Source organism: Melampsora larici-populina (genome assembly GCF_000204055.1).
Source record: "Melampsora larici-populina 98AG31 unplaced genomic scaffold MELLAscaffold_23, whole genome shotgun sequence".
Classification (NCBI taxonomy): domain Eukaryota; kingdom Fungi; phylum Basidiomycota; class Pucciniomycetes; order Pucciniales; family Melampsoraceae; genus Melampsora; species Melampsora laricis-populina.
The window spans coordinates 682,436-696,327 of NW_006768787.1; the positions used below are offsets into that span (position 1 = coordinate 682,436).

General features: G+C 39.3%; 2 protein-coding genes across 2 annotated transcripts; one reads left to right on the forward strand and one right to left on the reverse strand.

Moving 5' to 3' along the window:
• Positions 1 to 690: 690 nt before the first annotated feature.
• On the forward strand, positions 691 to 2,267 carry MELLADRAFT_107425 (uncharacterized protein; the record flags this gene model as incomplete). Its single annotated transcript, XM_007411018.1, has 7 exons — positions 691 to 756; positions 956 to 1,081; positions 1,170 to 1,286; positions 1,352 to 1,498; positions 1,579 to 1,656; positions 1,899 to 2,020; positions 2,120 to 2,267. The coding sequence occupies 7 exons, from the start codon at positions 691 to 693 to the stop codon at positions 2,265 to 2,267; spliced, it is 804 nt and encodes a 267-aa protein (XP_007411080.1).
• Positions 2,268 to 5,589: 3,322 nt separating this feature from the next.
• On the reverse strand, positions 5,590 to 6,422 carry MELLADRAFT_63991 (uncharacterized protein; the record flags this gene model as incomplete). Its single annotated transcript, XM_007411117.1, has 4 exons — positions 5,590 to 5,927; positions 6,109 to 6,115; positions 6,254 to 6,270; positions 6,329 to 6,422. The coding sequence occupies 4 exons, from the start codon at positions 6,420 to 6,422 to the stop codon at positions 5,590 to 5,592; spliced, it is 456 nt and encodes a 151-aa protein (XP_007411179.1).
• Between the last annotated feature and the right edge of the window lie 7,470 nt (positions 6,423 to 13,892).

Below are 13,892 nucleotides of genomic sequence, written 5' to 3' on the forward strand. Positions count from 1 at the left end.
ATGAGTGTGTCCAAAGAACTGATGAGGTTGATCGGAGATGCAATGAGAGCAACAATAAGTTGAAGAATTGATGCAGTGATAGAAGTTGATACATACCGGAGTCAAAGTTGAAGAAGTCTTGATTGAGGTGATGTGAGGTGATGTGAGGTGATGAAGATTGAGATACATGCGTTATGGGTGGTGAGCTGTGGGAGGTGAGGAGGTGAATTTTTGACAAGTACCCTTATCACGTACGGAATTAATCCAATAACAATCAGAATAAGCAGAAAAAGGGGTTGATAGAATTAATAGAGATTATGAGATTATTGAACACATAATGTTGTAAGATAATCTGTGTTTTTGGGCTACCAAACAATGAAAAAACAGTTGCAATTACTTTGCTGTGGTATTGGCATAATCACAGTAAGATAATTGCAACCAAATGTGAGCCCTTATCCATTTGACTGATTAGCCCTTTCACCATTCCTTTGTAACCTTTCAACTCATCATTCCAGCTTCTGCCTTCCCAAGCACGCGGTAATTGCTTTGATCCTTTACAAGGCCGTCCTGGAAATCCATTTGCACCCGGTGGATCTCATGAACCCCATACTGGGGGTAATTTTGTTTACTTCAAATTCCATCTTGATCTCATGTGACTCACCATGTCTTTTTCTCTTATCTTCAGCGGGATCTTTTGACCATCCGCCTTCAATGCGTATTCCGGGCCAGTCAATGGCAATGGTGATGGTCCTTGGAGTTGTTCTCAAAGCCCTCCTGGTAATGATTTAGAATTGTTCAATCATCCCAATACTCAACCTGGTTTGGATGGTGGTGTATCACAAACTTTGATGCGTGCAATAGGACTTGATGATGAGCGCCGTGCTTATGTGTTGGCAGTGATTCAAGGAAATAACTTTTGACTTTTACTTGAGTGTTTTTGTATTAATAAGTTTCCATCAGTTCAATTTTAATTCAGGCAGCTAAGCCAGGGGATGAGCTGACCGTCTTTGTTGCTCTCAGTGCTGGACTTGACCAGGTGATACAGCAAAATGATCAAGTCAAGCAGAAGCTTACCATCTGGTTTCCCTGCAAGCAATTCAAGGTAAGTCTTATCATCCAACTCCTCTTACTTGTTCTATTCTTCTAATCTGATGAGAGATATGATCCAACTGATTGATCTGGATCAACAGGATCATCATCGTAAATTTTGTGCCCAGTTGTTTCTTGAGCCTAGCCTACAAGCTTTTTCTAGTGTTCTTATGGATGCACCTAACGGTGTCAATGACCGCCTTGGGCGTAGGGTCTTGGTTGAGTTTCTCCAACTAATTCTTTTTGTTTGTCAAGTCTTACTATAGATTGGTATGTCTTTCAGGATAACCTTCTAACCAATAATGTCAAAGACATAAAAGATAATCTTCCCAAAGGCTACATTGGCGATGACGGCTCACAGAATGCAGCTGCAGTCTCTGTTGCACTGAAGGAAGCTGAAAAGAATGCTCAAAGCACTTTCCAAAAATTGGTAAGCTGTTGACCTTAGTGCATCTCCTATTGTTCAACTTGATGTTTTTGACTGAAGTAATTTTTCTCATACCTCCACAGATCCTCCATCATGTTTTACCCAGCAAAGGAGTCAATGCAGACTCTATCCAACCAAACCTCAGGGATTTCTGTGGGCATGTGCATTGAATATCCCACTTTCCTGGTTGAGACCTTGTTCACTAATCACTCCAATTTGAAACAGTCCTTTAGCTCATTTGCAAAGTAAATGATACAAAGAAACACATTAGCAATACATCTATCTTTGCATCAATGAAGCCTGCTCAAGTTCTCAGATTTACGCACCTGGTGATTCAATTACAACAACCCTTCTTTGGATTCTTGAGTTAACTAACTTTTTATATGTCTTTGTCTTTGTGTAGAGACTTGCATCCGTTTGTGTCTATTCAAAACCTGCAAAGGATTTCAAGAGTTCTCAATGGTCAATTATTGATGAGAGCCTTCTGGCAATCAAGAATTCCAACTCAATTGGGCTTGAAGAAGCGTAAGTGACTTTTTCATCTTCTTCATCAACTTCTCAATATTGGCTGATATTGGTGGTTTTATTCTCTTCTCTATTCAGTTTTGGTTGACTGGTTTCAAGGACCATGCAATATTCAATGGAACTCGTACTTATGCAGTTATTGACAGACTGTTCGCCTGCTTTGGTTCTTCCTACTTCAAAGGAGGTGTTTGCAGAAGTGAATGCTCCCTCTAAAGTTCCTGAATGTCACAAGTCTCAAGTGAAATGATTATATATGTTACATTTATTATTATTGATCCACAATGTTCACATTGTAATATTTTATGTCAAGGGTCTCTTACTGTATTCATTATTCATGTCGCAATTAATCGGACAGATCTTCTTCAGTGGCTGAAATGAATATGATTGCATTTCAATTGCTCTTTTTGGCTAGTGGAAATACCTTTCCTGTACCAATCAATTATGGATTGGTACTGGAGAGGCTTTTTTTGGGTGCCTATAATCAGCGATGCCACGTTGCAATCGTGTGGTGACCGTGTTCCACATCCTTTCAGGCTGGGATTCACGGTGAGGAGACCTCAAAGGGAAGCGGGCATCAAGGAACACATCAACTCTTGCTCCTGATTTCAAAGTCAACAAAACATAATCAGGACATGCTTGGATTGGGATGAGATCTTTCACTTACTTGAAAGTATTGAATTTTGAAGCGTGGATCAAGGGTAGTTGCACAGATTTGACCTGGCTTTGCAAGAATATTCTTGAAGTATTCTTCAAGCTTCACAATCATTTTCTTGGATGCAGGGACTCATTCATTGTGATCATATCTCTGAGCCACCTGAATCTTTTGAATCAATGTTCTTGTTAGGAATAGTGATGAGAATATAAAGATAAAAGAAGAAAAACTGACTGATTTCAGGCCTTGAATCACTACAAGGTACGTAGGAACAGCTTGTTGCATTGTTGGAAATTTTGATTGGTACAGCATCTCAGTTGCTGCATTAAGTGGTTGAAGGAACAATCACACATTTGCTGTACATAGTCCCACTCAGCAGGTAAAAGTGCAAATGTTTCAAAATCTTGGGTTTTGCATATTTCATTGCAAGCTTGACGTGATTAGAGGAGCCTTTGCAGCTTGTGATACAATTGCTTCAATTGAGTGGGGACATCAGGCACCAAACAATTGGCTGTGCCTTCACAAGGCTTCGGGGCAGGCTGATCTCCTTTTTTGTTGGAATCTTGCATCATGTAATCTACGGCTTCAAATTCTTGATCATTTTTGCCAAGGGGAGCTGGAGTTCCAATTTGATTGGGATCTGGTTCAAGGGTGTTTGCAAGCTGTTGAACCATGGCTACAACGTTTGCAAAAGCTTGTACACGCTGTAGACTAGATTGGGTTGCCTTTAGCAGCCCATTGCTCCAAGTGTAAATGGTTGCAAGGTTGATTGGTAGCACATCCGGAGGGTCAACAAGGTTGCATACATCCATTGAGCGCCATGGAAGTCTGCCTTTGCCAAACTCCTTGAGGCCTTCTCTGGCTGAGGGGTTGATAACATGTGCACACAACCGTGCACTTGTTTCAAATGACCAAAGGTGATGTCAAGTAAGGTTTCAAGTTTTTGACCAATTGCAGTGTTTGTACCAACATTGTCAGCTGTCATTGCAGATAACTTCTGGATGAGGTTGATTTTTTTCAAATACTCCTGAATTATGTTTGCAGAAGTATTTGCATCATGAGGACCTGGATAAAAAAAGGTAATCGTATCAGAAAATATTACATAAACAAGTCAATTTCTTGGAATAATTAAACTGGCTCACCCTGCATCTTGGCAATTCCAAGAGTAATGTCCATTAATTTCCAATCGTTAGGAGATTACCAGTGAGTGACTCGAAGGGAACATTGTTGGGGAAGTCCAAGTGTCTTGTGTAATGGTGATAGCTGGGGACACAGACAAGTAGCCGGTTTGGAACATCATCTCAACTTTGGTGGTATGACATATTTTGCTAGTAACTGGCCCAAAACATCCTGATAGCAGATGGATGTTATGCTGAAAACAAATTGAAGTTCTGTTAAACACATTTTTGAGACATTGGATGTACTGGCCTGCCAGCGACCAGTAGGTGGGGGCTGTGAGTTAACCTAGTTTGTTTGTATTGTGTTTGCACCTTGGCTGATGCCCACTTTTTGACTCAAGCGCCAGATATCTGGCAGGTAACCCGCCCGGGGGCTGGGAGGCCTTTTTTTCAAAAAAAAACTCAATTGGGGACCCCCAAACTGGGTCAGGACATCTTTTTGGCAGTTGTTTCAAAGCCCTGGCTGGGCACTACTTGACAGACAGTGTTTGAGGCTTGAGCTGAAGCCGCATTGCAACCAAGATGCCACACCATACACTTTTGGAATGTTTGCACGTGCCAATATATGGACTGCAAGCATCCATGACATAGTCATGAAACCCTACAACTCACATCACAGGTGCTATCTTGTCTCTACCAGATTATTCAGCTGGTATCAACTTCGATGAATCCAACAGTGTTGTTGAGATGGTATGGAACACCAAACACTTCAAAGTCAAGTTAACCACCAAAAATTGATTGGGCCAGAAAATCTACCCATGAAAGGCACCATTGACACAGTCGGCTCTCAAGTATCTTTCAAATTGGTGAATATGGGAAAGGCCTTCAAGCTAAAAAACAAGAAGATGTCAAGTGTGGAATGAGAATCCTACACCTAGAGGCGTGTCAAAGGCAGCAGATGAAAGGCAAACTGGACAAGTTGTTAATTGGATGTCTTGTAGAGACTTGTGTCAGTTTCTCCCTAAGCTTTTCAATGAAGGCCTATATCAACCTTGGTGACCAAATTCTATGCTTCACTTGAAAGACATATATAAACAACTTTATGACTCAGTAAAACCCAAGGTCTTTCTTTGAAAACCCAAGTGTATTCTTTTCTCTAAAGTCAACAACGTCTTTGCAAAAAGTTGTAAGTTAGAGCAAAAGACTTGTTTCTGTAGTCTGGCTGTCCTACCAGCTAATTCATGGGTTACAAATTTATTGGTCTGACCATGGTCAGCTGACGAGTTTTGTGATATGTACCGGTGGTACTAGTTGGGGTTTTTGAGTTTTGGGGCTCAGGGTTTCTTATATACACAATAGCTATTGTGCCAACTCTTAGTCCTCCTCGTCTAGAAATTTTATACTTGATCCCAAGACACTCAAGTAATCTTAGGTCTCCTTGTAATTGAAAAGTTGAAAGAACAAATATTTAAAAAATGGAGATGTAAAAAGGATTTAAAAACAATAGACAAAAAACCAAAGACAACTTCATAAAGCATATTGAAAATTGAAAATTGGATCTGAAAAATTGAAATCCTAGAATTGAAAGTGTAAGCTTAAACTTGTAAATTGAGACTTGTGAATTGAGAGATGTAAAACAAAACCCAAAAATTCAAAGTTGAAAATTAAAAGTCAAAAATTAAAAGTCAAACATCAGAAGTCATAAATTCAACATTACAAATTAAAACACAGAAAATGAGAAGTAACACTTACAGCTTAGGATTCAAAGAGTAAAACCCAAGTACTTATGCACATAGAAATCATACACTGAAAATTAAGTTGACCTCAATCTTTCTAGATATCCGGCCCGTAACCCCAACTTGGAAGCCCAAGTCAACTATGACTTGGAAACTATGACCTTGTCTTTGACTTTCATTTTGACTTGGATTTTGACGTGGACTTTGCGCCTTGACCTGCACCTGCAATACAACTTTGTTCTGCAATTTAACTTGAACCTTCACTTTGACTTCAATCTGCACTTTCAATTTGAACTGCAATTCAAACTCAACCCCCACCTTGGCTTTGACCTTCACTCTGACTTTGGCTGCTACTTCCCCCTTGACCTCTACCTGAACTTTGACAAGCTGCTTTTGATGTACTATTTGTGAAGTTACTAAAGAGGAGCTGGGAATAATAGACTTTTCAACCTTTGGGCAGAAGATCAATGCTGGTATTGAAGAAGCCGCGAAAATTGGTATCAAGAAACTACTATTCAAGAACACAGAACATCTTTTAACCAGAAAGGAGTTCAATATTCACTTTCACTGGAGCTTCCTTACCTGCTTCCTATCAGGCACATTGTGATTTAACCAATGCACAATATCTCTTGGAATCCTTGGGTATCATGGCCAGCCCTTGAGAGGGCTGAAGATTCAACCTGTGATTGATACTCAGTCTCATTAATCAAAATCTTCTAATTCTTACCCGGTTTCCCATAGCTACTGTTCATTGGTTAGAGTTATTCACATTACAGAATTTGTTCCCAAAACCAAGACACACATGCAGTGTGAGCTTTTCTGATCTTCTCAATCAATCTATTATTTGGGTTAATATTTGCAATCCCTCTGTGTGTTATGGTGAATTGATTGTGCATCCTGTTCTTGATAACAGTGTCACATTATGGCACGAGGAGAAATAAGAGATATTTATGCAGGATGACTGGAGTTGAGATCCTTAGATTTCAATTCAATGTCTTTTCTTATGTGGAATGGTGTCCTCTTTTTTTCTATTTCTTTGTTATTTGAAGTTTGATCCTCTTGCTGTACCTCCTCATCATTCATTTCATGGCCTGAAATGGAGTTGTGTTTTATTTGATAATTTCATCTCCTGTGTTGCTGTTCTTATTCCTTAAAACGGTTTGCAAGTTTCAAATTTTTATACTTGTATTGCATTCTAATCAATATCCAAAAAAGGCTTGATAATTTTAATACAACAACCAAAACAAACAATCCATTCAATAAACCCAATGAAATTTTGGTTTTGATAAGACTACAATTTCTCCTGTGAATTCGAGTGAGGATGAGTTTGAACTTTGGGAAACACTGTGAAGTTGGCTTTGTGGTTTGATTTTGGCATTTGAGGAATGATGTAAACATATTAACAATTTTTGGTGGTCTAAAGTAGATAGAATAGGTGTTTGGAACACATATTCAGGTATTTTGTTAAACACATCTTTGTATTGTTTCAAATGAGGTCCTATTCATGGTAATTCACTTGAAGAGATTGATAACAGTTGACTTGAAATTAGAAATGGGCTGAAAGCACTAGCTACAGTCTGTCACACATACCTGATTTGTGAATTGATGAAGGGTTCAACAGGCCTCAGCTGCCTATTTAAACCAATTTAAACCTCAATGAGTGGCTCATCTGCGCAATGTGCTGTGATATGTGATGTTCAAAAGGACAGAAAAATGCCCAAAAGCATTCACAAAGCGAGCCCAATTCAGCTGAATCCAATCCAGATTGTTTGAGAAACTTTTGACTTATATACTTCCCACAGTTGTTTGTCCCAAGCGTCCAGTTCCAGTCAGTTCCTAATTCTCATTACTTTGTTACTCGATCTACCAGACTAGTCATTGTTTACAATTCACCTATAAGCTCTCCAATTAACACTTGGATCTCAAACAACATTCTCGTGAGGATCATCTCCAAGCTCATCCAATCAATCAGTCTGCTTTACAATCTTCTCTCATCTCAGTTCTGTTGTCAATCATGAGAAGTATGATCATCTCACACCTTATGGGACCATTTTTATCAAGTTTAATTACTGTATTCCATACCTTGTTGCTGATAGGATAGGGACACAAACATCCTTGGTTATGACGGGATTTGGTTACCTAATGTCAGATGTTACAAAGCTGTGGTCTTGGATGCGTACTTTTCTCATCTTATGGCAGCAAGTCAGAGGAAGGATATGAACATGATGACCTTCAAGGAAATATCTAACTTTGTTTAAATAACTTGATGTTTTTCCAATGCCATCATACAGCATGGATCTAAAAAGTGATCAAACAGCAGTTGTAACTGAGAAGAACAATCAAGACCAACACCAACCAAAATATCACCCATCCAATCATGCTAAGCGGGCTGAGCAGTGTGGTGATTATAAATTTCAACAACTCCGTGAATTGATATCTGAGAAGTCTGTACACCAATCAATTGCCAAATTTACTTTTTGAAAAATATGGTATTGGGAATATCCCTGAATCACTTCAAATCCAAATCAAGTTTGGTAACTCAATAAATTTGGATGCAGAGACTTGGAAGGTAACCCAGGTAAATAACTTCAGCCTTTTCATCCAAGTAAAACCGGAGAACATGAGAAAACTCAACTTGACTATAAAACTATCTATCAACACACTCTTGCTCAAGGTGAGGTTTTGACAAATGGTGCCATGAGAATCTTCTTCCACTAGATGACTTATCTCCAATAATTCTCAGGAGCTGATATATTCATTTTCTGATTCATAGGTCTCATCTATGTTTCTTCAGGTGTTACTGCTTTAGGACCAAAAACTGTACGTAGCAAGAATGCCATTTGCAATGGATGAGGCACGGATTCCGTAGATGGCAGCAATCAGTGACATCCCAGTGCGTCATTGGAATCTTTGTGTCTGACTGTGTATCAATTCACCTACAACCTTGCAATCAGGTAATCTGTACCTTCTTTTGCCAATCCAACTTGACTCAAGTTGCCAAATGCAAATGTGGTTCAATCAAGCATTGTTTTTACTTGCAATGGATTTAACAACAATGCACATTGAGATGAAGATACCAGTAGTATTTACACCTATGGTATCTTTGCACAGATCAATTGCAAAACTGGTGAACCTCACTGGGTAGCAATGCCAGACTCCCTTGCTGATATTGAAGGATGTTATTTTATACTGGATGAGTATTATTTCAAATTGGCTCTTGAATCATGTGATATAGTCATTGAGAGCTGCTAGGCTTCTGATCAACTTCATCACACATCTCAATCGATACAATGAAGGGTGGACACCTATTCCACCACAGGATTCTTCAATTGGTTGATTTGGTTCTTCTTTACCACGCAACAAGGTATTGGTCAAGCAAATTGAAGGTCTATTGGAATTGAAAGTGGAAAAAGTGAGGATGAATGGGAAGCAGACAAAGAAAATGTGGTGAAGGGTTACACTCAGGAGGTTGAGATCAAGTTGAACAAAATTCATAACCCTTGACAAAGTCACCAAAGACAAAAAAGAAAAACTTGTATCAATGTTTCTCTCATTCTGTTGTAAACCTTTTTCTGAATTGTTTCACATTGTAGTCAACTGTGGTTTTTCACACTCTATCATCAAAGAGGCAATTATTCAATGATGGTGTGATTGAATTCTTGCTAAAGATCCCTTTTTGTTCTTTCCAAAGATAATTCTGCTGCCTTAATTTACTCAAGCTCAAAGAAATGTCTTCTACACAGACACTGAATGATTGAGTTTATGGCGTTCAAGCAGCTTGCAAAGCGGTGCCACTCATTCTCCTTGAAGAGCTTCATGGCAACTTCAGCTGAGTCGTCTTGCCTGATTGAACCCCTAGAAACTTCCACAAATTGCATGAGCTTTAAAAGAGCAAATAGGCTGTATATTGAAAACAAGAAGCAGTGTCTTACTCGGAATGGCTCACGTGAATATCAGTTATGATCCATTCAGCAGCGTTCAACACAACAATCATCACCTTACCATCAAGATCATCTAAATTTGAATTTGCCAATGTATACATTAATTGATGTGCATGTTCACAAGGTTTGCAAGCTAATATCATCTGTTTTCAGCTACTCTCCTTCTTTTCTCGATTTTTTTTCATGACAAACAAAGAGTGCTGAGTTTTCAGGGTGTGTTTGAAATGTTTGAAAGGATTCAGAGCCATCTGTGTGAGGGTGACAGAAACTCACACGCATGGAAATCACAATGCTTCCAAGTCTTTTGAAATATCAGGGCTTGCAATGCCCCTCTGTTTAAAATTATAAATCAGCCTTTGAGATTTTGCAAATAGACAAAGACAATTACTTGGGTTGGCAGAGTCATAATTTCCATAAGCACCACTGGAAGGATTCATGTGTGTTGTTGTTGTCAAAACTGAGCCATCCCATGCTTATTTCTTTGTTGATTTCCAACTTTGGCAGAGAGTTAAAGCCAGTCAAAGTCAAAATCAGAAATCTGACCAAACCCACCATCCATGGCTCCCCAGGATTATCCCAATCAGCTCAGAGAAGGGTATCTAGGGCATTGAAATCATTGCTGACAGGAATTGGCTGTATCATTGGAACAGTTACTGAGGAGAAATCATTGGATCAGCTGTTGGAATTGAGCAAGCTACCTCTCACATTGAAATTTCACATACCTGTGACACCAATAACAGAATGAAAGTACAAGTCTGTACTACGTTTCGGATGTAATTCTTTAGAATCTGAGCCGTCCTTATCAATCATAACTACTTCTGTCAACAAAAATGCATAAATATGTAAGGTGGACACATTAATCTATTGGCTAGACCTCACGTTGTAACTCCTGGGTAGCCCCCATTGATTGCTTACAAGTCATGGTCTGATCTGAGGTGGCCTACAAACATCAACATCACTTTAGCTCCGAATTGGACAGAAAAATCCAGAAAGCATAATGAAAACCAGTCCACCAGCATATAGGATAAAATCAACATCAGGCATACAGTTGGTGTTGTCTGAGTAAGTTTGTTTGGATTTGCGAACGGTGATTTGGATATCTTGACCTCCATGATCAAAAACCAAAGTCACTTCAAAAGCAGAACAACAGTGGGATCGCTTCCTTCTTCAATGTGCATAGTCTACTGTATCCTCCATGATGTGCACATACTCAGTAGCATTGTATATGACAAAGATGCCATTGGGATGATGTCCTTGCTTCCTTGGCCTTTCCACAGCTTCAAAAAGGTTACTATGCTCTGTGCAGATCATGGGTTCCCCTTTGCCCACATATTGACAGAAACTTCCCCACCAATGGTCACAGGAGAGGATTGCAGGTATCCCTGCAACTATTCAATCTGGGGTGGGAAACCTATTTGATGCTGTTGTTGCAAGCTAAGTGTGAGATTCTGATGTTAAATTGGAGAATCATGATGGTTTGTTGAAATTGACTCCTAGAAAATGAGTAGCAATGTTGTGTTCAATACCAGTAATAATATGGTCTGAGTTCTGGATCTGGTAGCCAAATCTGATTGAAAAAGAGGTATTGGGTTGAGCATATGGCTCAAGTGCAATTGTTGTCACTGATCTCGAACTGATGCCAGCTAAAACAGGGTTTTGAGAAGTAGTGGAAGAATGAGGCCGGCTGCAGGATAAGTGACCTGTATTGGCATATTTCTACATTTTGCTGCTACTCGCTGTCAGTGAATTCCATATATTGGCTCCAAGCATGTGTCCTTGAAAAGCTGACTCAAAGGCTTTGGATGTGGCTCACTCAATTGTTTTCATCACATTGGGTGTGGTCGGACAATGACAAGCCTAGCAATGTGTTCCATTGAGGTAGCCAGCTTCTGAAGGAAGATTTTGTTCCAGTGCGGAGTTGATTGTTTGCTAGTTCTAAGAGCACAGAGTTTCCCTTCAGTCAGCAATCTCCCTTGCTATAGCCACCACAATAGATTTTTTCTGGTACATCAACCTGATTTTCTTGCCTCTGTGCAACAGTACATTGCCACTGTACTGGGATATCCTGCAGTCAAAAATGCTGCTGCACTCAGGGCATGGCTCTGGTTGGAAGATAGGAGGTGTTGATATACGGCTTCATGTTCAAGGTATAGCAAATAGTACAATAGCACGTCAGTGCTCTCTCCAAGGATTTGGTCTCCACAGTGGTTGATGATGTATTACCTTCTCCAAGGATTCGGCCTCCACAGTGGTTGATGATGTATTACCTTCTCCAAGGATTCGGCCTCCACAGTGGTTGATGATGTATTACCTTCTCCAAGGATTCGGCCTCCACAGTGGTTGATGATGTGGAAGCTTCTTCCGAGGAGAAGAGACTTGACTACAAGATGAGCTGTACAACAATCACGTGACACGCTGTGGTGCAGTCGTGTAACCCCATCACTCTACAACACAAGTAAAGGAGTGTAAATCTTTCTGAGATTTTTTTTTGAATGGGAAAAGGAGGTTTCTTTTAATGGGTTAAAACAGAATCGTGGTTCACGGTGCTGTTCAAAATTTGATGTTTGATGTTTTGCTACATTGATACCAATGAGCCAAATTCCAAGTAAATCAGTATGAAGCACATCCTTCGAAACATGAGACTTTCAAAGCCTAGCAATACCGAATGAATTCTAATGAATGAGCTACAGATTCAAGAGTTGAAATAATCCAACAAAAGGAATACTAAATTCTTAGGGTGGGCAGTGGAAAGTGTGCTTGAATGGATTGCTCTTGATGCCTTTCCACATCATTCCTCTACTCGACTTTACAATTCCCATGTGGCCTTTTCCTCTTGAGGTTTGCATAAACCAGTATCCTTGCTTTCATTTTTAAGGTTTGCTCCAAGCCAGCCTAGGAAATCATCTCAGTTGAAAGTCCCTTTCCTTCTTGCTCTGAATTTATCCAGGAATGGTACCAGATTCTGATGTTTTGTAGCATTGCACTGCATTTTTTTCCTGTGAGTTTTCCCCTTTAACTCCTTATGTAAGCAAATATTGGCAAACTCTTCATTGCAGAAAATTGATCAGTCACGATCCAAGAACCAAGTACAACAAATTTGAGCAGTACTTTGATGAATATATTGAAGAAGACAATGACAATATATATAGTGACTGAAGAGAATTCATAGGTACCTAATCTAAGATCAACATTAATATATCCCTTGTGGTTGGTGTAAACAAAGGAACTTTTTATCTTGTGCTCTTTGAATGTAAGAAATTGGAATTAGTGTCCAGAGAAAAATCAAAATCAAGACAATGTGAGATTGAGTCTTTGAGAGAAAGCAATGACAATAAAATACTCAGGGGAAGTAATTAATCACAACATAAACCAATGTACCTGGCTGTTGAAGATCACTGCTACTCCTCCTGAAACTCACCACAGGAGAATGTGAGCTTTGTTTGGTTTGGTGATCTTCTTTCAGTTGAGTAATTGGCCTTAAAAGGATAACTTGAAAGTATGAATATAAATTCTAGAAATAGTTCTGGAATAGTATATTTTTGCAGGTAGAAGAGGAAAAAAACATTTGCCACCTGGAGGCATTTCAATCATATAAAACTTGAGGTGCATTCACTTAGGGCGCGTTCACTTAAGGAATACCTGACCAGAAATCACATTCTGTAGATTTTTTAATTCAAAAATGAAACATGCACCACCAAATAGACACTTTGAATCTTGCAGAATGTGATTTCTCACCAGAAATTGCTCAAGCAAAAGGGCCCTTAGTCTTTGATTTAAAAGGTACTGAGCGCATTACGCAAACAAAAATAGAAGAAGAAAGAAGTTGCAATTCAACATAATATTGAGAGAAATCATTTGAATAAAACAAAAACAGGACACCAAGAGTCACAAATAGCCCAAAATTTGAGGCCGGAAGAATATGTTAAATTAAATTTAACTTCTAACCACACCTAATTTGATATGGCTACTGTCACAGTCTTCTGAATTTCAGCTCAAACCTTCAAAATGAATGCTCCAGCCCAAAACTCAACATTTCAGCTCCTCAGACAATCTCCATGCTCCAGGTTGTCTTTTGTATATAGATTTTCCAAAGGATCTGATTACAACTGTTCTTTATTTTCACCTTGTTTTTTTTATTGAATCCAGCTTTGTTTGACAGTAGCAACCATACTAATCACAACATGGATAGCAGGGCATTCCAGCCTATTTCTGGTTCAATCTCAGGTAGCACATAAATCTATCTATTCACCCTTTTCTGATGTGGTGATGCATGGGGTGAGTTTGAGTGTGGTACCTCAGGGATGAAGAGAAAGTTCCTCATCTCCTTTGATGGCATTTATGATAAAACCAACCTTGCAATCATCCAACCATTTCCTGAAGTTGAAAATGTGATCTACATATCTTCACCTCATTCTGAGGCATGAG